The sequence below is a fragment of the Podarcis filfolensis genome, assembly GCF_964270895.1.
Source record: "Podarcis filfolensis genome assembly, chromosome: 10".
Taxonomy (NCBI): Eukaryota; Metazoa; Chordata; class Lepidosauria; order Squamata; family Lacertidae; genus Podarcis; species Podarcis filfolensis.
Genome location: NC_139612.1, coordinates 70,272,068 through 70,298,027, shown reverse-complemented (window position 1 = coordinate 70,298,027; position 25,960 = coordinate 70,272,068). Strand labels below are relative to the sequence as shown.

The window sequence follows — 25,960 nt, the reverse complement described above, 5'->3', positions numbered from 1 at the left end:
CCAAACCTTGCTGGGCTGCAAAAACTGGAGCTGGTGGAATTTCGGGTTAATGATCAGCCGCCGAGCCAGGATCGGTGCGGGTCCGGCCAGGATGGCCCTGCGCGACCAGCAACCTGGGCGATAGGGCCGCAGCCATGGCCCAGAGGCTGGTGGGGGGCTCGTCTGCCCCCCAGGGGGAAGACTTCTCCTTCGTCAGCCCCCTGGTCAAATACCTGCTCTTCTTCTTCAACATGGTTTTCTGGGTGAGCGCGGCAACGGGAGGGTTAAACTCGCGCGGATCGGACCCGCTGGCCCATCTGATTCAGCGTTGCCTGCACTGGTTGGCAGCAGCGGCTCTGCAGGGAGGGCTTTTGGGGGGGGGCAATTCCCGGCTCTACTCGAGAGGAGGTAGCATTGGGATCGGGGCTAAGTTGAGCCTGGATCCATCTGCATGCAAAATGGGAGGGGGGGTCTCTGCGGTCTCCTTCGGGGCCCCTAAGGCACGTGAGGATGTGCATACACGTGTCTGCGCTGGTCCAGGGGTGGTGCGTCGAATGGAATGCGTGGGTTCAGCTTTTGCCTTTGAAAGAGAGAGAGAGAGCACTATAATTGCTCTGTTGCTTCGCCTCCATTAAGAGTCTCGTGGGAACGCACTGCGGTGCCCCTGGAGTCGGTAATAGGGGTGAAAAAGGACAATCTGATGTCATTGCAGTGATTTCCAAGCTTGACGGGGAACGTCTTCTCAAATTCGTGTTCACCAGGTGTCTTAATTGAGATACATGCGCCTTAATTGAGATTTGTACTGTCATTCTGAACTTGTAATGGAATTTAATGGCTTTTATGGGGTATTCTACTCCCCTCCACGATTTTTCTTGGCTCTTTTTATTTATTTATTTTTTAAAAAAATCTAGTGTAATTCGTTGCATTTCAGCCTTATTAGCTTCCTTGAAGCTTTGCCATCAAACTGTGATATAAATCTAAATGGCAAGAAAGCAGGATATAAATCCAAAACTCACATGATGTGAAAAGGTTCCTTTCGACCTTGAGTCAAACTCAGAGTAGACCCATTGGAATAAATGGACTTAAACGGGCTTGCTCCGAGTTTGGCGGATGTAGCCCAAAACGACTTCTCTACATGTTGTCGTTTATTAACGTCTTGTTGTTTAGTGGTTTAGTCATGTCCACCTCTTCGTGACCCCCTGGACCAGAGCACGGCAGGCCCTCCTGTCTTCCACTGTCCCCCGCAGTTTGGTCAGACTCATGTTCGTAGCTTTGAGAACACTGTCCAACCATCTCGTCCTCTGTCGTCCCCTTCTCCTTGCACCCCCCATCTTTCCCAAAATCAGGGTCTTTTCCAGGGAGTCTCCTCTTCTCATGAGGTGGCCAAAGTCTTGGAGCCTCAGCTTCAGGATCTGTCCTTCCAGGGAGCACTCAGGGCTGATTTCCTTCAGAATGGAGAGGTTGGATCTTCTTGCAGTCCACCAGACTCTCAAGAGTCTCCTCCAGCACCAGAATTCAAAAGCATCCATTCTTCGGTGATCAGCCTTCTTTATGGTCCAGCTCTCACTTCCATACATCACTACTGGGAAAACCATAGCTTTAACTATACGGGCCTTTGTCCGCCAGGTGATGTCTCTGCTTTTTAAGATGCTGTCTAGGTTTGTCATTGCTTAATTGAGATTCGTGCTCCTTAATTGAGATATACGGTATACTGTCATTCTGAACTTGTAATGGAATTTAATGGCTTTTATGGGGTATTCGACCCCCCTCCACGAGTTTTATTGGCTCTTTTTTTATAAAAATTAGTGTAATTTGTTGCATTTCAGCCTTATTAGCTTCCTTGAAGCTTTGCCATCAAACTGTGATATAAATCTAAATGGCAAGAAAGCAGGATATAAATCCAAAACTCACATGATGTGAAAAGGTTACTTTCGACCTTGAGTCAAACTCAGAGTAGACCCATTGGAAGAAATGGACTTAAGTGGGCCTGCTCCGTTGCCCAAAATGACTTGTCATTATACCCGTTGTCATTTACTAACTTATATCCTGCTTAATGTCCTAAAGTGGTTTGGAATGCTAAAACCATTGACACACACACAAAAAAGGCACAATTAAACAATTCCTTCGAAACATGAAAACGAGCATCCATAATTAAAAAGTGCAAAAATTTCAGCCCATTAAAACAATAAACATATTGTTCTAAATATACTATTTCTGAGTAACTGCATGGCGCATAGCTCCAGTTTTAAAAAATTGTGGTGTGAGCTATGCGCTTTCCTCCAGATATCAAAAATTTGGAAGTGCTTCTCTCAAGTTGCGCTTTTCAGTGGAATCCATTGCAGGGTGTTTTTTTCTCTAGAAAACTTTGGTTGTACGGTCTCCATTAATTCCTATTTGAGCGCAAGCTTTTCCTCGCCTTCTGCATCTCACCCTCACCTTCCAGGCCACTTTGTCCAATTAACTGTTTCCATTAGAAGGCCTCTTTATCCTGGATTGGTTTTAATTTAAATCCTTAGTTAACCAGTTCATCTGCCTCTGTATGGGATAGGCAATTACTGAAGCGTTTGTAATTGCTCCTGGAGGCTGTAATCAGCTTTTAGGTGAGCGCAGTAATTTCGTTCAGGCTGTGGCAGCGCCTGCCGATTCCCCCTTTGCCGAAACTCTCCTCTGCTTTTATTTATTGGAATAAATAAATTTATTGGAATAAATAAATGGTCCGCTCATCCGTAGCTCGCTGGCTTTCCGGCCAGAAGGTCCCCAGCAACTCCCAGTTCAAAGGCAATGGGAGCAGCTGGTGATGGGAACTGGGACCACAGAGAGCTCCTGTCTGCCACATGGTATTAGCTCAGTAGCCAAAATGGCGTCCTCTAGATGGTGCGGAACTACAACTCCCATCATCCCTGCCCATTGGCAGTACTGGCTGGGGCGGATGGGAGCTGTAGTCCACAAACATCTGGCTTGAACCACGTTGTTATTTTCGCCCGTGTGCAACTACTCCTTCCATGCACCTGTTTTACAGTTTTGTTTTCCATCTTTAAATTTTTGCTTATTATAATTGTTGTATCTGTTTTACATACATCTTTGTTTCCCCAGTTTGGGTCTCCAGCTGTTGGTGTGTGTTTTTTGGGACTACAACTCCCATCATCCCTAGCTAGCAACACCAGTGGTCAGGAATGATGGGAATTGTAGTCCAGAAAAAGCAGCTGGAGACCCAGGTTGAGGAAAACACTGATATGTGTTATAAAACCATTCTACTCATTGCGTGTTTCTGTTCCTGTGTGAGTAGATTGACAAGACAGAAGTACTGTTTTGGGGAGACAGGAGGCGGGCGGGTGTGGAGGACTCCCTGGTCCTCAGTGGGGCAACTGTGTCCCTGAAGGACCAGGTGCGCAGCCTGGGAGTCATTTTGGACTCACAGCTGTCCATGGAGGCACAGGTCAATTCTGTGTCCAGGGCAGCTGTTTACCAGCTCCATCTGGTACGCAGGATGAGACCCTACCTGCCCGCAGACTGTCTTGCCTGCATGCTCTGGTTATTTCCCGCTTGGACTACTGCAATGCGCTCTACGTGGGGCTACCTTTGAAGGTGACCCGGAAACTACAACTAATCCAGAATATGGCAGCTAGACTGGTGACTGGGGGCGGCCACCAAGACCACATAACACCAGTCTTGAAAGACCTATATTGGCTCCTGGTACATTTCCAAGCACAATTCAAAGTGTTGGTGTTGACCTTGAAAGCCCTAAATGGCCTCGGTCCAGTATACCTGAAGGAACATCTCCACCCCCATCGTTCAGCCTGGACACTGAGGTCCAGCACTGAAGGCCTTCTGGCGGTTCCCTCCCTGTGAGAAGTGAAGTTACAGGGAACCAGGCAGAGGGCCTTCTCGGTGGTGGCGCACGCCCTGTGGAATGCCCTTCCACCAGATGTCAAAGAGAAAAATAACTACCAGACTTTTAGAAGGCATCTGAAGGCAGCCCTGTTTAGGGAAGCTTTTAATGTTTGATGCATTACTGTATTTTAATACTTTGTTGGAAGCCGCCCAGAGTGGCTGAGGAAGCCCAGCCAGATGGGCGGGGTATAAATTATTATTAACAACAACAACAACAACTTAACCAAAAAACAGAGCCTTGTGGCACCACAAAAACTTCTCATACAATCCTGTGCAGGACTACTGAGAGAGTGCTGGGAACCCAGCTCTGCATAGTGCTTAACTTTGACTTTAAGGAAGTTTCACACACCAGGAAATGCGGTAACTGAAGTTTGTTTAGAACATGAAATGAGACAGTTTATTGGTCCTTCTTCAGGAAAGCAAGTTCTACCTGTATATCTGCGGGCAGAAAATCAAACATCACAAACACACCATCTTAAAGAGTAAAAGAGTCCTTCTCTACCCAGTTTGCCACTGCACTCACTTCAAAAGAAGAATTGTAGAGTTGAAAGAGACCCCTAAGGCTCATCTATCTAGTCCAACTCTTTGCAATTCAGGAATTCCAGCTGAAGACTCCATGAGAGATGGCCATCTACCCTCTGCTTAAAATCCTCCAAGGAGGAAGAACCCACCAGCTCCCAAGGGAATCCATTCCACTGTTGAACTGCTCTTACTGTCAGAAAGTCCTTTCTGATGTTGAGTCGGAATCTCCTTTCTTGTAACTTGAAGCCATGGGTTCGAGTCCACCCTCCAGAGCAGGAGAAAACAAGCTTGGTTTATTCTCCATGTGCAGAAGCACCAACTCCTAGGGGTCCAGGTCCCATTACACCCCCACCCCCAATAAAAACAGAGGCGGTATAGACACAAGATCTACCCACCGTGGAAGAATGGCAGATGAAAGTGATAGACTATATGGGACTGGCAGAAATGACCGGCAGAATCCGAGACCAGGGAAAAGAGAAGGCGGAAGAAGATTGGAAGAAATTTAAGGACTATCTTAAGAAACATTGTAAAATTATTGAAGGCTAGAACGATGTTGATTCAGAAATTAAGGGGTTAAAAGCTGTAACGATTATGTGATTAAGAAAAGAAAGGCTAAAAATTATATAGAAATTAGGGGAAGGATTTGCTGAATTGACTTAATTAGAGAATGGAATACAGAAAGGGGAGGTATGAGGAGGTCGGGAAAGTAAGTTTTATGAATATAAGGGATGGAAATTATACTTGTTTTGTATGTGTTCTGTTTGGATTGTATGTATTTTTATTGTTTTTGTTTTTTTATTCTGTTTTTTCTGTTTTATATAAATTCCTAAACCTTAAAAAAAAAAACAGAGGCGGTATACCTGACCTTGAAGCCTAATAATAATAATTTTAATAATTTTAATAATTATTATTATTATTATTATTATTTAAAAAAAAATTATTTATACCCTGCCCATCTGGCTGGGCTTCCCCAGCCACTCTGGGCGGCTTCCAACAAAATATTAAAATACAGTAATCCATCAAACATTAAAAGCTTCCCTAAAGAGGGCTGCCTTCAGATGTCTTCTAAAAGTCTGGTAGTTGTTGTTCTCTTTGACATCTGGTGGGAGGGTGTTCCACAGGGCGGGCACCACCACCGAGAAGGCCCTCTGCCTGGTTCCCTGTAGCTTTGCTTCTCGCAGTGAGGGAACCGCCATGAGCAGAATGTGTCCTTTTCTTTAAAATGCATCTCTGGGTTATTTGTGGGGCCTGCCTGGTGTTTTTACATGAGTCAAATGTGTGCTTTTATTTAAATGCATCACTGGGTTATTTGTGGGGCGTAGGAATTTGTTCATTATTATTTTTCCAAAATATAGTCCGCCCCCCCAACAAGGTTTGAGGGACAGTGGACCGGCCCCCTGCTGAAAAAGTTTGCTGACCCCTGTTCTGTGGTCTATCTGTATGTTTTTCACCAGATCCACAGACCAGAAACCTGGCGCAGGAGGCGCACACACTTAGGATGAAACGATTCCTTTTTTAAAATGTGAAAATTGCATCTGTATTTTTTTAACGTGGCAAAACATCGGAAAGTGATTGTTGCAGGGTCGTGTCCAAAAAATAGCCCTACGAGAATGTGCTGTGAACACAGGGATTTCTGCTCACACAGAGAAGTCCTGTCCCCCTTTCCCCCCTGTGTACCCCTTAAAATCTGTGCTAGGGCTTTTTCCAACTCTCCGGAGCAGATTTGGGGAGGGAGATCTCAATTGTGCAAGAAATGGAAGCGGGGAACTGGATACTTCCTGCGCCAACTGAGTTTCATGATCATATATCACCGGTGCTTGTAGGATTTCAGCCTGGTGACGCGATACGTTTGGCAAGACCTGTAGGAGGAGGGTGAAAGTGGGGCATGTTCTTGCTGTTGTCGTTTTAAAAAATGAGGAAACAACTGATGAATGCAAAGGAAGAATGCATGGCCACAAAACTGAGGAACCGTCCACAGATTGCTAGGAAGCCCAGGCCAGAGGGTTTTCCCACATGTCTCACATTTTCTAGGTACTGAAAGCAGTTTTCTGTTTGCCTGGTTGCTTCCTCCAGGCAAAGGCCCATCCACAGAAAACCCAATTAGCGTTTGCTCCGATTCAGAGGTAAAAAACAGTCTTTTCCAAGGGAAAGGGGAGGGAGCAAGCGGAATTCTGGATGACCTCGGATTTGAACATGTGGCATATTTCCATCGCCGCCGTATTAAGCAGTTAGTCCCTTACCTTTCTTGCCCTGATCTGGCCACAGTGATCCACACGATGGTCACCTCCAGGCTTGATTGTTGTAACTTGCTCTACGCGGGGCTGCCCTTGAAGCTGACCCAGAAACTCCAGCGGGTGCAGAATGCCGCGGCGAGGCTCCTTATGGGGTCCTCGCCGCGGGATCACGTTCATCCAGTGCTTTACCAACTGCACTGGCTCCCGGTGGAGTACCGGGGCTGGTTTTGACCTTTAAAGCCCTATACGGCCTAGGACCCTCGTACCTACAGGACCGCCTCTCCTGGTATGCCCCGCGGAGGACCTTAAGGCCCACAAACGACAACATTTTGGAGGTTCCAAGTCGCAAGGTGGTTAGATTGGTCTTGACTAGGGCCAGGGCCTTTTCAGTACTGGCCCCAACTTGGTGGAACTCTGTCACAAGAGACTAGGGCCCTGCGGGACTTGACATCTTTCCGCAGGGCCTGCAAGACGGAGCTGTTCCGCCTGGCCTTTGGTTTGGACTCAGTCTGACCCTTACGTTTCCCTCCCCTTATGGTCTTGATCTATGGGCTACTATTAAAATGAGGCTGCATTTTAAACTGCAATTTAACCTGTATTTTAAATTGGTCCCCCCCATTATGTTTTTACTGTAATTTTACTGGTGTTAGCAACCCTGAGCCCAGCTCTGGCCAGGGTATAAATAATTTTTTTTATTATTATTGCTGCATTTTTACCTTTTTACCTGCTTTTTAGCCAGAGGTAAACAGCTACCTGACATTTAGAAGACATCTGAAGGCAGCCCTGTTTTTAAAAAATGGAAAACGGAACCGTAAAACAGGCATGTGGAATGATTGGTTGTGCACGAGTTAAAGTAACAAAAGTCCGCAAAGTTCTGCTAGGCGTGACTTTAACCTTGGCTTAGCTGAATGAGGCTGTAAGAAGAAAAGGAAAGCAGTTTGTGCCAAGGGCTTTTCCTTCCTTCTCTCTCTTTCTCTTTCTCCACCCCTCTTTTCTTTCCTGTTCTCCTCATCCAAAGAGAGCTCCCCCCCCCCAGGTGTCAATACAATTGCAGCAGCTAATTGCAGCCACTTAAGCACAAATGCCTTCCTTCAAATCCCACGCTTTTCAATGCCAGGAGGGGAAAAAGGTGGCTCTTGACAAATGATCCCTTTGCTGCTGCAAGGAAGGAGGAAATGATTTCTGAAAAGGGCAGGCTGCATTTTGGGTGCCAGATTGATGCTATTCAGCAGCCGGTACCTGGTGAGCAGGGAGGGTAGGCAAACTAAGGCCCAGGGGCCGGATGCAGCCCAATCGCCTTCTAAATCTGGCCTGCAGACGGTCCGGGAATCAGTGTGTTTTTACATGAGTGTTCTTGTTGTTGTTGTTTAGTCGTTTAGTTGTGTCCGCCTCTTCGTGACCCCCTGGACCAGAGCACTCCAGGCACTCCTGTCTTCCACTGCCTCCCGCAGTTTGGTCAAACTCATGCTGGTTGCTTCGAGAACACTGTCCCACCATCTCGTCCTCTGTCGTCCCCTTCTCCTTGCGCCCTCCATCTTTCCCAACATCAGGGTCTTTTCCAGGGAGTCTTCTCTTCTCATGAGGGGGCCAAAGTCTTGGAGCCTCAGCTTCAGGATCTGTCCTTCCAGTGAGCACTCAGGGCTGATTTCCTTCAGAGTGGATAGGTTTGATCTTCTTGCAGTCCATGGGACTCTCAAGAGTTTCCTCCATAATTCAGAAGCATCCATTCTTCGGCAATCAGCCTTCTTTATGGTCCAGCTCTCACTTCCATACATCACTACTGGGAAAACCAGAGCTTTAACTATATGGCTCTTTGTTGGCAAGGTGATGTCTCTGCCTTTTAAGATGCTGTCTAGGTTTGTCATAGCTTTTCTCCCAAGAAATAGGCGTCTTTTAATTTCGTGACTGCTCTCACTGCCTCCATTTCTTCCCCTTCCGTTTGCCAGGAGGTGATGGGCCCAGTGGCCATGATCTTGGTTTTTTTGATGTTGAGCTTCAGACCATATTTTGCACTCTTCTCTTACATGAGTAGAATGTGTTGTTGTTTTTTAAATGCATCTCTGGGTTACTTGTGGGGCTTGCCTGGTGTTTTTACATGAGTAGAATGTGTGCTTTTGTTTAATAATAATAATAATTTATTATTTATACCCGGCCCATCTGGCTGGGTTTCCCCAGCCACTCTGGGCAGCTTCCAACAAAGTATTAAAATACAGTAGTCTATTAAACATTAAAAGCTTCCCTAAACAGGGCTGCCTTCAGATGTCTTCTAAAAGTCTGCTAGTTGTTCTTTTCTTTGACATCTGGTGGGAGGGCGTTCCACAGGGTGGGTGCCACTACCGAGAAAGCCCTCTGCCTGGTTCCCTGTAACTTGGCTTCTCGCAGGGAGGGAACTGCCAGAAGGCCCTCGGAGCTGGACCTCAGTGTCTGGGCAGAACGATGGGCGCGGAGACGCTCCTTCAGGAATACTGGGATGAAGCCGAGGCTTAAGAAGACTCTGGCCTGGCGCTCTTGACACTCTGGGCTTTTTTGTCTTGGCAGGTGATCTCCATGGCGATGGTGGCAGTGGGAGTCTATGCCCGCTTGATGAAGCACGCAGGTAAGGAGCACAAGCAGTGTGCCAAGCAAGGGCTCAAGGACTTGAAACTGTTGGGCCATGCTTTCTGAAGTGGGTGGCAATAAGAAACAGATGGGCACCAGAGGTCAGCCCTTCGAGTGTGTCGTTTGCTTACTTGAAACACCTTCCTCGCTTCGCTTTTCAAGCTTTACAGTCATACCTCACGTTACATTTGCTTCATGATATGTTTTTTGCGTACCACGGTGACCTGGAAGTACCGGAAAGGGTTACTTCCGGGTTTCGCCACTCACACATGCACAGATGCGCAAAATGACGTCATGCGCAGAAGCAGAGAATCGCAACCCGCACGTGCACAGATGTGGGTTGCGTTCCTTTCAGGTTGTGAACGGGGCTCCGGAACGGATCCTGTTTGCAACCAGAGGTGCTACTGTATCGTTCTTTTCGCTTTCTTTGTATTTCCTTTGTACAGTGGTACCTCAGGTTAAGAACTTAATTCGTTCTGGAGGTCCGTTCTTAACCTGAAACTGTTCATAACCTGAGGTACCACTTTAGCTAATGGGGCTTCCTGCTGCCGCCAGAGCACAATTTCTGTTCTCATCCTGAAGCAAAGTTCTTAATCCGAGGTACTATTTCTGGGTTAGCGGAGTCTGTAACCTGAAGCATATGTAACCTGAGGTACCAGTGTATTTATGATTCCAAGTTTTCCCCAAATAACCAGTTATAGCTATTGGTAATAGCTATTGATTTTCTCATAAACTAGTCACCCTATGCCTGTGATCGATGAAAGTTGGTGGGTGTTTAGTAAGTATAGTTGTACGTTGGATCTCGTTCCACTTCTTTCTTTCTTTTTATTGCTTTTTATTAAATTTTTCACAAACAAAAATAAAACAATCTTTTACAGTCATCATTTTATGTCATCTTATTTACGCTGCGTATATTCACGCCCAGACTTCCTTCCTTGTTGTACGTTGGATCTCAAACGCATTGGCTCCCAAACGATCAAAACCCAGAAGTGAGTGTTCCAGTTTTTGACTTTTTTTTTAAAGCCGAATGTCCGATGTGGCTTCCACGGCTTCCCATTGGCTGCAGGAGCTTCCTGCAGCCAATCAAAAGCCACGCTTTGGTTTCCAAACGTTTTGGAAGTCAAATGGACTCCCAGAACGATTCCGTTCGACTTCCAAAGTACGACTGTAGTACTTTTCATCGACATGAATGCATGGAAATGTTCTTGCAATATCTGGCCTCACTGGAACAAGTTCATCCATTTTGTCGAGTTAATTAAAGAACATACTTTTAATTAGATTTTGAATCATTGTTACGGTTTCCTCAGTGGGCCATGCAAACTGCTATTCTGAATAATGCTTTTTATACCGTAGGGTAGCAGGCATTGGGGATGAGTTTATGGAACCAAGCAGACAGTAGCCCAATAAGAACCGGGAACTGCTGTTTTAGGGCATTTTCTGTTTTTCAAGGCTGCGAACATCCCATAAATTTAATAACAGTTGGGTTCTCCCCACCCCCAAGAATCCCGGGAACTTTAGTTTGCTAAAGGTGCTGGAGGTGCTAGCTCTGTGAGGGAGTAAACTTGCTTTTTCAGCTCAGCAGATGAGTGAAACTAGCTCACTCATGTGAGGAAAGCTGGAAAATGACCACCTTGGGATTTAAATTGTGGCTGCACCCCTGAAATTCCTCCTGCATTATTCCCAAGCGACCGGCGTTCTTGCCTCAAAAAAGCAGACTCAGTAAACACACAAGACGTAACCGGCTGTACGTTTGAAAAAATAAGATACACTATTCATTGTATTGAACTGTAGATTTCAACAGAAGTAGCTCATAAAGTTCAACGGAAAAAGTAGAAGACCCAGTGGATCAGTTCATTCTCTAATCAATTTATGTACAGTGGTACCTCGGGTTACATACGCTTCAGGTTACAGACACTTCAGGTTACAGACTCCACTAACCCAGAAATAGTGCTTCAGGTTAAGAACTTTGCTTCAGGATGGGAACAGAAATCGTGCTCTGGCAGCGGGAGGCCCCATTAGCTAAAGTGGTGCTTCAGGTTAAGAACAGTTTCAGGTTAAGAACGGACCTCCGGAACGAATTAAGTACTGTATTTTTCGCCCCATAGGGCGCACCGGCCCATAGGGCGCACCTAGTTTTTTGGGGGGAAATAAAGGGGGGGAAATTATTTCCCCCCCAGGTGCGGGGCTGGGGCGGGGGAAGCCCGATCTTCCCCCGACCCCAGCCCCCAGAACAGGCTGCTATCCGCTAGCCGTGGGAGAGCTGCGTCTCCCACGGCTAGCGGATAGCTTCCCGAAGCCAGGAGAGCGAGAGGGGTCGGTGCGCACCGACCCCCCTCGCTCTCCAGGCTTCAGCGAAAGCCTGCATTCGCCCCATAGTACACACACACATTTCCCCTTCATTTTTGGAGGGGAAAAAGTGCGTCCTATAGTGCGAAAAATACAGTACTTAACCTGAGGTACCACTGTATAAGGTCCATATATGTGAAAGTGTCTATTCCACCTGTCTGTTCATAGAGTCCAACAATCCACACGAAAGGTTGTTGCAGTTCCACAGAATCCTTTCACAGAGTCTAAGACAAGGATTTTCGGAATATTAGCCTTGTTTCGCCGTCCTGGGCTTCATCAATAGTACAAACTCATATATGATACCACAGGACAGTGGATCTTATAGCATAGTAGTAGCTGCTACTGCTACTACAGTGGTACCTCTGGATGCGAACAGGATCTGTTCCGGAGCCCCATTCGCATCCTGAAAGGAACGTAAAACACGACTGCGCATGGGCGGGTCGTGTTTCCCCACTTCCGCGCATGCGTGTGACGTCATTTTGAGCATCTGCGCATGCGCGAGCGGCAAAACCCCGAAGAAACACGTTCCGTTACTTCCGGGTCGCCGCAGAGCGCAACCCGAAAACGCTCAACCTGAAGCGTATTCATCGCAAGGTATGACTGTACTGTGAAAGGATGCACTGGGTCTTCTACATTTTTCATTGAGCTTTATGAGCTACAATGGTACCTTGGGTTACATACGCTTCAGGTTACAGACACCGCTAACCTAGAAATAGTACCTCAGGTTAAGAACTTTGCTTCAGGATGAGAACAGAAATTGTGCTCCAGCGGTGCGGCAGCAGCGGGAGGCCCCATTAGCTAAAGTGGTGCTTCAGGTTAAGAACAGTTTCAGGTTAAGAACGGACCTCCAGAAGGAATTAAGTACTTAACTTGAGGTACAACTGTACTTCTGTTGAAATCTACAATTCAAGGCAAGAGAAAGTGATGGACTATGCAGAACTGGCAAAACTGACACATAAACTGCGGGAGAAGGATAACTGTGACTTTAAATAGGAGTGGGGACCTTTTACAAAGTACCTAAAGACGCAACAAAGTGAATTGGACTCCTTGGCAGGCTTTGAATAAACGCTCACAATTTTTTAAATTGATAATAATAAGTTATATAAATTAAGGACTTATACAGTTCTGTAACATGCAGAGAATAGCATTTATAGAGAAACCAGAGATTGGAACTGAGGGAAGTCGCGGGGGGGGGGTGTTTATGCGGGGGGGGAATGAGGGAAAAATTAAGGATGATATGTTTTAAGATACAGTGGTACCTCGGGTTAAGTACTTAATTCATTCCGGAGGTCTGTACTTAACCTGAAACTGTTCTTAACCTGAAGCACCGCTTTAGCTAATGGGGCCTCCCGCTGCCACCACCACACGATTTCTGTCCTCATCCTGAAGCAAAGTTCTTAACCTGAAGCACTATTTCTGGGTTAGCGGAATCTGTAACCTGAAGCGTATGTAACCTGAAGTGTATGTAACCCGAGGTACCACTGTAATATGTTTTGTTGAATTACTTAATAAAAAAGTTATATATATATAAAAAATCTACAGCACAATGAATAGTATATTTTATTTTTCCAAACGTACAGCCAATTACGTCTTGTGTGTTTACTGAATATGGTTCACGTAACCAGAGGTTTGTTGTTGTTTCGCTCAAAAAAGCAGACAGCTGCCTTTTGGCCATCCCCACATTTAAATGAAAAGAAGCATAAAACACTGTTGTTGAGGACAGAATCATAAGAGTTGGAAGGGAACCCTTAGGGTCATCTAGTCCAACCCGCTGCAACAGATAGGTGCGCTTAGCCATAGCTAGCCGGGAGGCGGGACGGAAATGCCCACGTTTGACTCCCTGCTCTTCCTTTCCTGCAGAAGCGGCCATGGCTTGCCTCGCCGTGGACCCGGCCATCCTGCTGATCGTCGTCGGCATCCTGATGTTTTTCATCACGTTCTGCGGCTGCATCGGATCCCTGCGGGAGAACATCTGCTTGCTGCAGACGGTGAGAACCCCTGGGCATTGTCCTGGGCAAAGGCAGGGTAGCGCTGGCATCAGACACTTCCCGGGCATCCTTAAGCGAAGTGAGCCCTTGCCACTGGAAGTGTGCGCTTGGATTATATACCGTATTTTTTGCTCTATAGGGCGCACCTGACCATAGGGCGCACCAAGTTTTCAGAGGGGGAAATCAAGGGAAAAAATATGATTCGCCCCCCCCCCCCAGCTCTGGGAGCAGCGGACAGGCTGCAGGCAGCCTGTGAGCTTCTCCCAGACCTTCTCCCTGCTTTTGCGGGAGGTGGGGGAATTCCCCCATCTCCCGCAAAAGCCCACAGGAGGGAGAAGGGACTGACTCGGCCAGTCAGTCCCTTCTCCCTCCTTGGGGAAAAGCCCCCAAGAGCGGCGTGCACTTTAAAGGCTGCGCGGCTCCTGCGGGCTTTTCTACGAGGTGGGGGAATTCCCCCAGCATGTAGAAAAGCCCGCAGGAGCCTCGCAGCCTTTAAAGAGCGCACGGCTTTTGCGTGCTTTTGCAGGAGGTGGGGGAATTCCCCCATCTCCCGCAAAAGCCCGCAGGAGCCGCGCACCCTTTAAAGAGCGTGCAGCTCTTGCGGGCTTTTCGACTGAGCTTGTGGGGCTGGCGGTGGGGGGAAGCGCTGCTTTCCCCCACCGCAGCCTCAAAACCAAGCCGGGGAGCAGCGCAAAGGCGGCGCACGCCTTCCCACTGCCCCCGAGCTTGTGGGGCTGGCGGTGGGGGGAAGCGCTGCTTTCCCCCACCGCCAGCCTCAAAGACCAGACTCTCCTGGCTTCGGAGGCTTCGCGTTGCTATCGCTGAAGCCAAGGAGCCTGCATTCGTCCCATAGGACGCACACAGATTTCCCCTTCATTTTTGGAGGGGAAAAAGTGCGTCCTATAGAGCGAAAAATACGGTAATAATAATAAAAATTTATTATTTGTACCCCGCCCATCTGGCTGGGTTTCCCCAGCCACTCTGGGCAGCTCCCAAAAGAATATTAAAAACACAACAAAACATCAAACATTTTAAACTTCCCTAAGCAGGGCTGCCTTCAGATGTCTTCTAATGTCAGGTAGTTCTTTATTTCCTTGACATCTGGTGGGAGGGTGTTCCACAGGGCGGGTGCCACCACCGAGAAGGCCCTCTGCCTGGTTCCCTGTGATTTTTTGGCCTTCTTTGTTAATATGGACGGGTCTCCCTCACCGCAAAATGCCCCCTGACAGGGGTCTGGGATTAATAATAATAATAATACAATTTCATTTGTATCCCGCCCTCCCCAGCCGAAGCCGGGCTCATTGCAGCTAACATCAGTAAAAATAACACAGTTTACATAAAATCATAATCATTTAATTGAAATACATTCTAAAACCAGAGATATTTACATTTTTATAACATGCAGAGAATAATATGTGTTAATAAATCAGAAAGAGGAACTGAGGGAAGTCGTAGGGGGGAGGGAGGGGTATCAGGGGGAGATGGGAGGGGGACGTGGGGGGAAATACATTGTTGGAATAATTTGATATGTGAAAATAATCAATAAAAATTAAAAAACAAAACAAAACGATAAAACATCAAATATTAAAAACTTCCCTAAGCAGTGCTGCCTTCAGATGTAGTCTAAAAGTTTGGTAGTTATTTTTCTCTTCGACATCTGGTGGGAGGGCATTCCACAGGGCGGGCGCCACCACCGAGAAGGCCCTCTGCCTGGTTCCCTGTAACCTCACTTCTTGCAAGGAGGGAACAGCCAGAAGGCCCTTGGATCTGGCCCCACCCCCTTGAGCATTAACCTGCCATTGGCTCTGTGACCCTTCACTTATGAGATTCTCTCCCCTGCAGTTCTCTATCTGCCTGACGGTCATCTTCCTGCTGCAGCTGGCCTTGGGCGTCCTGGGGTTCGTCTTCTCCGACAAGGTACAGAGGCGATTGTTCCGGGTAGGGGAGAGTGGAAAGGTGGCTTGGAAGGTTTTGCGTGGCACTGAAGTTTATGATGACGATGATGATGATGATGATGATGATGATGATGATGAAGTGGGCAGTGTTGTTCCCTGGAATGTCCCTAAGCTGCTCCTTTGGAGATGGGTGTTCAGGGGGTGGGGAACGGGACATGACATGTTCAGGGTTAGAATTAAAAACAGTGGTACAGTCATACCTCGGGTTACAGACACTTCAGGTTGCGTTTTTTCGGGTTAAAGGTAAAGGTAAAGGAACCCCTGACCATTAGGTCCAGTCGTGACCAACTCTGGGGTTGCAGCGCTCATCTCGCTTTATTGGCCGAGGGAGCCGGCATACAGCTTCCAGGTCATGTGGCCAGCATGACTAAGCCGCTTCTGGCGAACCAGAGCAGCGCACGGAAATGCCGTTTACCTTCCCGCTGGAGTGGTACCTATTGATCTACTTGCACTTTGACGTGCTTTTGAACTGCTAGGTTGGCAGGAGCAGGGACCGAGCAACGGGAGCTCACCCCGTCGCGGGGATCCGAACCGCCAACCTTCTGATCGGCAAGTCCGAGTCTCTGTGGTTTAACCCACAGCGCCACCCACGTCCCGCTTTTTCGGGTTACGGACCGCCAAAACCTGGAAGTACCGGAACATTATATCAAATTATAAAGTTGTGTTTTAAATTGAGCACCACTAGGAGTTGTTGCTTCTTGTTTTCCAAGGTATTTCTCGTTTTTGTTTTTATTTTACGTCTTTAGTATTTTTTGATTTTGATTTGATCCTGTGAACGGCCCTGAGACCTGCAGGTATAGGGGCAGTATACAAATTTAATTAATAAATGGATAATAAATAAATAAATTCAACATCCCTGGCCTGCAGGACAGTTACAGTAACCCTCTTAGCTCTAAACTCCCTCCATAGCCTTGTTCCGATTTCCTTACAGGCGCGCGGGAAGGTGAGCGAGATTGTCAACAACGCCATCGTGCATTACCGGGACGACTTGGACCTCCAGAACCTCATTGACTTTGGCCAGAAAGAGGTGAGTTTTGGTTTATAAACTGCAAGCCATTGCCCGGCTCACAGATGGTTACAATTTGTGGTTGCACACAGTGCCGGATTTACGTATAAGCTCAACAAGCTATAGCTTAGGGCCCCACTCTCTTGGGGGCCCCCAAAAATTCTAAAGGAAAATAAACTGGATGTACATTTCCAAAATATAAGATAAAAAAACAAATGCAATAAAACCTATGTAGAGCAACAATGTTTTGTGTTGTGTAGGCTCCGATGATATGTCATGGGCCCTGCCTGCTAGCCGGCTCCCTAAAATATCACTAGTTTGCTATTATTATTTCATGTTATAGCAAGTTTGTAGAGACTAGATTATGAGTCTTTGTAAATTGTGTTTCTAAAGGAACTTTTGTTATTGCCAAATGCCAATGTGTTTGCATTATTAAGTTTGTTATGAATAAAAAACCATTTTAAGTTAGAGCTTAATAATTATTTCGCTATTAATATACTTCTTAATTGTATCTCACTGTTAATATATTTCTTCTTAATTGTATTTCAGTTCAACAATTACTTTGATAAAATGCGTATTTTGTTACGTGCAAATAATAATAATAATAATAATAATAATAATAATAATAATTATTTATACCCCGCCCATCTGGCTGGGCCTCCCCAGCCAGTCTGGGCGGCTTCCATAGAAACCAAAAATACAGTAAAATATCACACGTTAAAAACTTCCCTGAACAGGGCTGCCTTAAGATGTCTTCTGAATGTCAGGTAGTTGTTTATCGCTTTGACATCTGCTGGAAGGGCGTTCCACAGGGCGGGCGCCACTACCGAGAAGGCCCTCTGCCTGGTTCCCTGTAGCTTTGCTTCTCGCAATGAGGGAACCGCCAGAAGGCCCTCGGCGCTGGACCTCAGCATCCGGGCAGAATGATGGGGGTGGAGACGCTCCTTCAGGTATACTGGACCGAGGCCGTTTAGGGCTTTAAAGGTCAGCACCAACACTTTGAATTGTGCTCGGAAACGTACTGGGAGCCAATGTAGGTCTTTCAAGACCGGTGTTATATGGTCTCGGCGGCCACTCCCAGTCACCAGTCTGGCTGCCGCATTCCGGATTAGTTGTAGTTTCTGAGTCACCTTCAAAGGTAGCCCCACGTAGAGTGCATTGCAGTAGTCCAAGAGGGAGATAACCAGAGCATGCACCACTCTGGCGAGACAGTCCGCAGGCAGATAGGGTCTCAGCCTACGTGCCAGATGGAGCTGGTAAACAGCTGCCCTGGACACAGATTTGACCTGTGCCTCCATGGACAGCTGTGAGTCCAAAATGACTCCCAGGCTGCGCACCTGGTCCTTCAGAGGCACAGTTACCCCATTCAGGACCAGGGAATCCTCCACACCTGCCCACCTCCTGTCCCCCCAAAACAGTACTTCTGTCTTATCAGGATTCAACCTCAATCTGTTAGTCGCCATCCATCCTCCAACCGCTTCCAGACACTCACACAGGACCTTCACCGCCCTCACTGGTTCTGATTTAAAAGAGAGGTAGAGCTGGGTATCATCCGCATACTGATGAACATCCAGCTCAAACCCCCTGATGATCTCTCCCAGCGGCTGCATGTAAATGTTGAAAAGCATGGGGGAGAGGACAGAACCCTGAGGCACCCCACAAGTGAGAGCCCAGGGGTCTGAACACTCATCCCCCACCACCACTTTCTGAACAAGGCCCAGGAGGAAGGAGCGGAACCACTGTATGACAGTGCCTCCAGCTCCCAGCCCCTGAAGACGGTCCAGAAGGATGTTATGGTCGATGGTATCAAACGCCGCTGAGAGATCCAGCAGGACTAGGAAACAGCTCTCACCTTTGTCCCTAGCCCGCCGGAGATCATCAACCAGTGCGACCAAGGCAGTTTCAGTCCCATGATGAGGCCTGAATCCCGACTGGAAGGGATCCAAATGGTCCGCTTCTTCCAGGCGTGCCTGGAGTTGTTCGGCAACCGCTCGCTCAATCACCTTGCCCAAGAATGGAAGATTTGAGACTGGGCGATAGTTGGCCATCGTGGCCGCATCTAAAGATGGTTTTTTAAGAAGCGGTGGCTTCTTAAAAAGCGGTGGCTACGTGGCTTTAGATACGTATTAGGTCCAGAAATCACCATCTAGCATATATTCAACATAAAAAAAGTGATAATTTGTTGTTGACAAAGGACAGCTGGACATATAAAGGGCCCCATTACCTTCAGTAACTTAGGGCCTCATCAAACCTAAATCTGGCCCTGGTTGCACAGCCACAGAGGCTTGGACCACACTCAGTACATCTCCTGTCACAGGGCGCTAGCGCTGCAAAGTAGGTTTTCAGGGCTGACGTATCCTGAAAATGTGCTTTTCAAATGTGTGGGCATCCTTCTTATGCGTGTGGCACTGATTGGCTGGCCTCCGTGACATCACAGAGGTGCGTGAGAAAGCTGCTCAGTTCTCGAAAGAAATGTTTGTCAAAATAAAAGCCATTCCTGAGCAAAACGGCTCCAAATTCCCCGCGCTCAGTCTTTTCACGGGAGGCACCTCAAAGCTTTAATGAGTCCTCTTCTATTTTATTTTTAAAATTAAATTTGCATGCCGCACCTTCCGTCTGTAAATTATGGTTCACAACATAGAGAGGTAAAGGTAAAGGTACCCCTGCCCGTACGGGCCAGTCGTGTCCGACTCTAGGGTTGTGCGCCCATCTCACTTAAGAGGCCGAGAGCCAGCGCTGTCCGCAGACACTTCCGGGTCACGTGGCCAGCGTGACGAAGCTGCTCCGGCGAGCCAGCACCAGCGCAGCACACGGAAACGCCGTTTACCTTCCCGCCAGTAAGCGGTCCCTATTTATCTACTTGCACCCGGGGGTGCTTTCGAACTGCTAGGTTGGCAGGCGCTGGGACCGAACGACGGGAGCGCACCCCGTCGCGGGGATTCGAACCGCTGACCATGCGATTGGCAAGCCCTAGGTGCTGAAGTTTTACCCACAGCGCCACCCGCATAGAGAAGCAAGATACAAAAAAACCCCGCTAGCAGCCAAGCTTGTAACAATGAGAAGCAATGGAATAACTTGAGAGAATAATTTTTTGAGCAAGTGGGTACTTTGGAAGATGTGGAAACATTGAATGATAAAATAACACACAAGAGCTCCTTTGCAATCGAATGTCACAGTTTTATTATTTGCATGACTAAAAATGTGCACAGAGGACTCTACACACTACAATGGTACCTTGGTTCTCAAATGCCTTAGTTCCCAAACGCCTTGGTCCCAAACTCCGAAAACCCGGAAGTAAGTGTTTTGGTTTTTGAACGTTTCTCGGAAGCCGAACGTCTGAAGCGGCTGTCGGCTATTATTTCCGGGGCGCCTGCACCAATCAGAAGTTGCGCCTTGGTTTTTGAACATTTTGGAATTCAAATGGACTTCCGGAATGGATTAAGTTTGGCGCTTTTGTTTTTGCTATTTATTTTGCATTTTTGTTTTTGAGGCTTTTTTGGTTAATTTGTTAATTTGTTTTTGTGACTGTATGAAACCCAGTTCATCTAAGACTGACTGATTGTGTGGTTGCGGAAATGGATAAAAGCCCCCCATCCAAACAGTGACTACCATCAGTCTGGAACAGATTAATCCATTTTGCATGACTTTCTATGGGAAAGCACGCCTTGGTTTTGGAACGCTTTGGTTTTGGAACGGACTTCCGGAATGGATTAAGTTTGAGAACCAAGGTTTCGCTATTTATCTGTATGAAAGATTTCAAAATATTTTATGTTTGAAAAGGGAAGGGGAAGTGTCAGGGACCCTCTCTGACACCTGCTTCTGTCCAGCTCCTCTGGCTTAACTCCTTCTCTTCCTTTCCTTTGCAGTTCAGCTGCTGTGGTGGCGTCTCCTATAAAGACTGGTCCCAAAACCTGTATTTCAACTGCACGGCCCACAACCCCAGCTGGGAACGCTGTTCTGTGCCTTATTCCTGTTGCCTGCAAACTGACGACCAGGTATATCGTAGAGCCACACATCTGATCCATTTGGAAAAATGGTAGAAAGAGAATCTTCGGAATATACCACCACCACCACCACCACCACCACCACCACTACTACTACTACTACTACTACTACTAATAATAATAATAATAATAATTTATCTGGCGGTTCCCTCCCTGCGAGAAGTGAGGTTGCAGGGAACCAGACAGAGGGCCTTCTTGGTGGTGGCGCCCGCCCTGTGGAACACCCTCCCACCAGATGTCAAAGAGAAAAACAACTACCAAACTTTTAGAAGACATCTGAAGGCAGCCCTGTTTAGGGAAGCTTTTAATGTTTGATGTATTATAGTATTTTAATATTTTTTTGGAAGCCGCCCAGAGTGGCTGGGGAAGCCCAGCCAGATGGGCGGGGTATAAATAATAAATTATTATTATTATTATTATTATTATTATTATTATTATTATTATTATTATGGTTCAGCTCTCACTTCCATACATCACTACTGGGAAAACCATAGCTTGAACTATACGAACCTTTGTCGGCAAGGTGATATCTCTGCTTTTTAAGATGCTGTCTAGGTTTGTCATTGCTTTTCTCCCAAGAAGCAGGCATCTTTTAATTTTGTTTTAATTAAAATTAAATTAAATTCATTTAATTTAATTTAATTTAATTTAATTTAATTTAATTTAATTTAATTTTGATACAGATTTATGAAGTTATTCTTTGTGTATTTTTGGTCTTTGTGGAAGCCGCCCAGAGTGGCTGGGGAAACCCAGCAAGATGGGCGGGGTACAAACAATAAATATTAATAATAATAATAATAATAATTATTATTATTTTCTCCAACATGCTTCTTCCCATGCAGTCCGTCATCAACACCATGTGTGGCCAAGGGATGCAGGCATTCAACTACCTGGAGGCCAGCGAGTTCATCTATACCAACGGCTGCATTGACAAGCTGGTGAACTGGATCCACAGCAACCTCTTCCTCCTGGGCGGAGTAGCGCTGGGATTGGCCATTCCCCAGGTAATCGGCTTGCCCCCTCGTCATGGGTGTTGTTTCAGGGGGGCCCAGGGGGCCCCTGGACCCTACATCCTGCAGGCAACGCTTGGGAGCTGCTTCCACCATGGTGGGGCACAAGTTGGCATTGCTCCATGGCAGGGCCTTTTTGGTGGTGGCTCCCCGTTTGCAGAATCCATTTGCGAGGTGCGTCTGCCTCCCTCTTTGTTGGCTTTCAGGAAGAACCTAGCACATTCCTGTTGGGTGAGTGAAAGGCCCTGGTCCTGGCAACCCTGAAATCCAAGACCACGCTTGGAACACTGTGTACAGTTCTGGTTGCCTCTTCTCAAGTTGGATATCGTAGATTTGGAAAAGGTTCAGAAAGGGGCATCCCACGTGGTTGAGGGGATGGGGGAAGATTGCTTTTTAGTTTAGAGAGGTGTTTCCCAAACTCACATCTCCAGCTGTCTTCGGACTGCAGTTCCCATCATCCCTGACCACTGGCCCTGCTAGCTAGGGATGATGGGAGCATAGCTGTCAACCGTCCCTTATTTGGTGGGAAAGTCCCTTATCCCAGCGCCGTGTCCCGCTGCTGTCCCTTATTGATGATGTCCCTTAAATTTCCTGGGTTTCAAAGGAAGCAGCTCCTCTCCCTCCCTGCCTGCCAGCCAGGGAGGAGGGAGGCTCCAACTGTGTTGCTTGGCTGCGTTGCTCACCCAATAAGGAGTCTGAGAACGACTGGGGGGTGGAGCTTGCATGCCTTGTGCCGATCAAATCGGCCGCGTTGCCTGGGGACTCGCCTTTGCTCAGCGCTTCCCAGCGGAGAAGTGATGGTGGTTTCCCTTGCTGCATCCCCTTTGCCGGGTTGCTGCGCTGTGGGAACCACCGCTTGAGACTTCGTTTGGCTGCTGGTTGACTAAAATCCCTTATTTTGGCTGCTGATCCCTTATTTTCGAGGCTGCTGGTCCCTTATTTTCAAATCTGTAAGTTGACAGCTATGGATGGGAGTTGTAGTCCAAACACAGCTGGAGACCCAAGTTTAGGAAACGCTGGTTTAGGGGGAAAGCAAACATGATGAAAGCTTATATGGCATGGAGAAAGTGAGCAGAGAAACATTTTTATCCCTTTAACACTAGAAGTTTTGGGCATCCTATGAAGCTGAATGTTGGAAGACTCGCGACAGTGATGGCCACCAGCTTTTAGTAAAGGTAAAGGGACCCCTGACCATTAGGTCCAGTCGTGGCCGACTCTGGTGTTGCGGCGCTCATCTTGCTTTATTGGCCGAGGGAGCTGGCGTACAGCTTCCGGGTCATGTGGCCAGCAGGACTAAGCCACTTCTGGCGAACCAGAGCAGCGCACGGAAACGCCGTTTACCTTCCCGCTGGAGCGGTGCCTATTTATCTACTTGCACTTTGATGTGCTTTCGAACTGCTAGGTTGGCAGGAGCAGGGACCGAGCAATGCGAGCTCACCCCGTCGCGGGGATTCGAAACGCCGACCTTCTGATCAGCAAGCCCAAGAGGCCCAGTGGTTTAGACCACAGCACCACCCACGTCCCGGAGGAACCACAATGGCTATGTTTTCTCTCTGCAGTCAGAGGCAGCATCACTTCTGAATCCCAGTTGCTGGGAACCGCAAGAGGGGAGAGTTGCTCTTGTGTTCGAATCCTGCTTGCGGGTTTCCCATGGGCAACTTCTTGGCCACTGTGGGAACAGGATCGTGGCCTAGGTGGGCCACTGGCCTAATCCAGTTGTTATGCTCTAGTGCAGGGGTCTGCAACCCGGGGCTCCGGAGCCGCATGTGGCTCTTTTACACCTTTGCCGCGGCTCCAGGGCAGATGCTAGCGAGGGGAGGAGGTGCATTGTGCGCCCCGACACTCCCCACTGTGGCGGGCGCTGTACTGGCTGTGACGTCGCATGGGGGCGGTGCGTGCCTTAGTCACGCACCGTCCCGACGTCACCTTCCCGCCCGCCCGCTACATTGTAAGGGGCATGTACGCTGGTCACTGCATTGAAAGGGGGCATGTACGCTGGTCACTGTTTTGAAGGGGAGTGAAGAACACACACACACAAAAAGGTAACTTGTTAATTTAACGTTTATTTCTATGAGGAGGAGTAATTCTGAGGGGTCAAACAAAGAAATAATTAAAAAAGTGACAAAAAATTTATTTTTATAATGACGAGTTTTGCGGTTCCCAGGTCTTTTTTTCTTCGGAAACGGGTCCAAGTGGCTCTTTTTGTCTTAAATGTTGCAGACCCCTGCTCTAGTGGCAAAGCAGTTGATTTTATATTGTTTTTAAAGCTAGGTAACTTCCCTGCGCTGTCAAGTTGAAAGGATACATTCAGGCATGATATTTGTAACATTTAACGTTAAAGAGTGCCCCCCCCTGTAATTTCCGTAATATACCTGAATGCCCTTCCTTTGCATCTGGGGGCACCAGGTTTTGGAGAGGCTACAGAGGGGATGCAAAGTTTGCCCACCAGGTTTGTTTACAGCCTGGCAAGTCTCCGCCGCTGCCCAGAAGCTCCATTTAAAGCCTGTATTTGTTTGGTATAGGAGAACTGCATCATCAGCGTATAAGAGCACTGAGATTGGTTTTGTGGCCAATTTAGGCGCATGGAACTCCAGAGATGTTAGGCTTTTAACCATGTCATTGATATATAGGTTAAATAAAGCTGGGGCTAAGGGACGTGGGTGGCGCTGTGGGTTAAACCACAGAGCCTAGGACTTGCCGATCAAAAGGTTGGCGGTTTGAATCCCGGCAACGGGATGAGCTCCTGTTGCTCGGTCCCTGCTCCTGCCAACCTAGCAGTTTGAAAGCACATCAAAGTGCAAGTAGATAAATAGGTACCGCTCCAGCGGGTAGGTAAATGGCTTTTCCATGCGCTGCTCTGGTTCATGCTGGCCACATGACCCGGAAGCTGTACGCCGGCTCCCTCGGCCAATAAAGCAAGATGAGCACCACAACCCCAGAGTCGGTCATGACTGGACCTAATGGTCAGGGGTCCCTTTACCTTTAAAGCTGGGGCTAGAATGCAGCCTTGCTTGACCCCCTTGGTGGCTGCCACAGGGCCTATGAGTTGGCCATTTGTGGAAGATCTTACGTACAGCACAGTATCTTTATATAGGCTATGAATCAAAAATAGTAATCTTTTATTATAAGACCCCACGGGTTTTCTTGGCGTATTTATCGATAAGATGTGCTAAGACAAAACAGTGATCTATGGTAGATCTGCCTTGCCTAAATCCTGCTTGCTCCTCCGCCAAGATAGCCTCAGCGTCCATCCAACTAGTTAATTTGATATAGAGGAGTTTTGTCCGTTTAAAGCCGTCTCCCTTTCCGTCGCGCTCACTGTCCTGTTCCGTCTGTGTTTTGTTTCCCTCTTGCAGCTGGTTGGGATCCTGCTCTCCCAGGTCCTTGTCAACCAAATCAGAGACCAGATTAAGCTTCTGCTCTACAACCAGCAACACCGAGCTGACCTTTGGTACTGAAAGGACTTCCTTGCGGGGAAATAAGAAACAAGAAATGTATTATTTGTGGCCTTCCCTATGACCAAACCCGTGCCCGTCTCCCTGGGATCCAAGATGGTGCCCACAGGAAGTGACCTCATTCCACCAGGCTGGATTGCCTGAGGCATTCCGGGCGGCTCTTTTGAAGGCAGCTCCTTCCTGCAAGGAATATCTTGAAGGAACCTTGTTAACCCTAGAAGAGAAATAAGCACCTCCCAGCTTTGAAACTCTGCAGGAAGCTTGAAAACATGCTCTTCCCCTCCTAGATGTGAAGGTTTTCTATTTCTTTTAAAGAGTTCCAGCACAGGACAGAAAGGTAAAGAGTCAGCGCTGTCGACAGACGAATCTCCACCTGCATTTTCCTTCTCATGGCTCGAGATGGGAGCCGCTGGATTTGAACTCTGGGCCGGAGCTGGCCATGGTCCTTGGCTACTTTATTGGGGTGCAAAGATGGGGCAGGCAGGTCGGGGCATTGAGCAAGGGCCTACTTGCCTCCTGCTCCCTCCAACTGGTGAGGAAAGGTGCCTTCTCGAACCCTCAACCTGTCCTTGCCAACGATGTGCCAACTTTGTAATATATCAGGAATGAACTCCCCTGGTTTAACTTTCTTAAAGGGATATTTTTTTCCTTCCAGTAGCACCTTAAAGACCAACTAAGTTAGTTCTTCGTATGAGCTTTCGTGTGCATGCACACTTCTTCAGATACACTGAAACAGAAGTTGCCAGATCCTTCTATATAGTGAGAAGGTGGGAACAGGAGACAGGCAGGACCAAAGCGTCTTTGGGAGGTGGGGTGCCCTCACTCTGATCGAGCCCCCCGGTGCTTGTGAAAAGCAGAACCCTTTTTGCCCCAACCAGGAAAAATGAGAAGCATCCGCTGCCTCGATAAGGTCCCGTAAAGGTAAAGGGACCCCTGACCATTAGGTCCAGTTGTGGCCAACTCTGGGGTTGC

At 47.6% G+C, this 25,960-nt stretch overlaps 1 protein-coding gene and 1 long non-coding RNA gene across 2 annotated transcripts in view; one reads left to right on the top strand and one right to left on the bottom strand.

Moving 5' to 3' along the window:
- Positions 1 to 25,590, top strand: TSPAN33 (tetraspanin 33). Its single transcript, XM_083573162.1, has 8 exons — positions 1 to 242; positions 9,165 to 9,222; positions 13,431 to 13,558; positions 15,401 to 15,475; positions 16,445 to 16,540; positions 20,386 to 20,514; positions 21,366 to 21,527; positions 24,890 to 25,590. Exons 1-8 carry the CDS (start codon positions 135 to 137, stop codon positions 24,989 to 24,991), a joined length of 858 nt encoding a protein of 285 aa, XP_083429288.1. The 5' UTR covers positions 1 to 134; the 3' UTR covers positions 24,992 to 25,590.
- LOC310743171 overlaps positions 3,517 to 25,960 on the bottom strand; it is a 194,536-nt gene continuing 172,092 nt past the window's right edge. Inside the window, exon 3 of the long non-coding RNA XR_014538850.1 lies at positions 3,517 to 3,796. This is a non-coding gene — a long non-coding RNA (uncharacterized lncRNA). The remainder of the gene's footprint in view (positions 3,797 to 25,960) is intronic.

What these genes read in the sequence shown, in the direction of transcription:
- TSPAN33 (XM_083573162.1), top strand. Translation starts at nt 135, where the DNA reads ATGGCCCAGAGGCTGGTGGGGGGCTCGTCTGCCCCCCAGGGGGAAGAC. An exon ending in GGTTCGTCTTCTCCGACAAG is followed by an intron (nt 15,476 to 16,444) that starts GTACAGAGGCGA and finishes ATTTCCTTACAG; the next exon opens with GCGCGCGGGAAGGTGAGCGA. An exon ending in TGGGATTGGCCATTCCCCAG is followed by an intron (nt 21,528 to 24,889) that starts GTAATCGGCTTG and finishes TCCCTCTTGCAG; the next exon opens with CTGGTTGGGATCCTGCTCTC.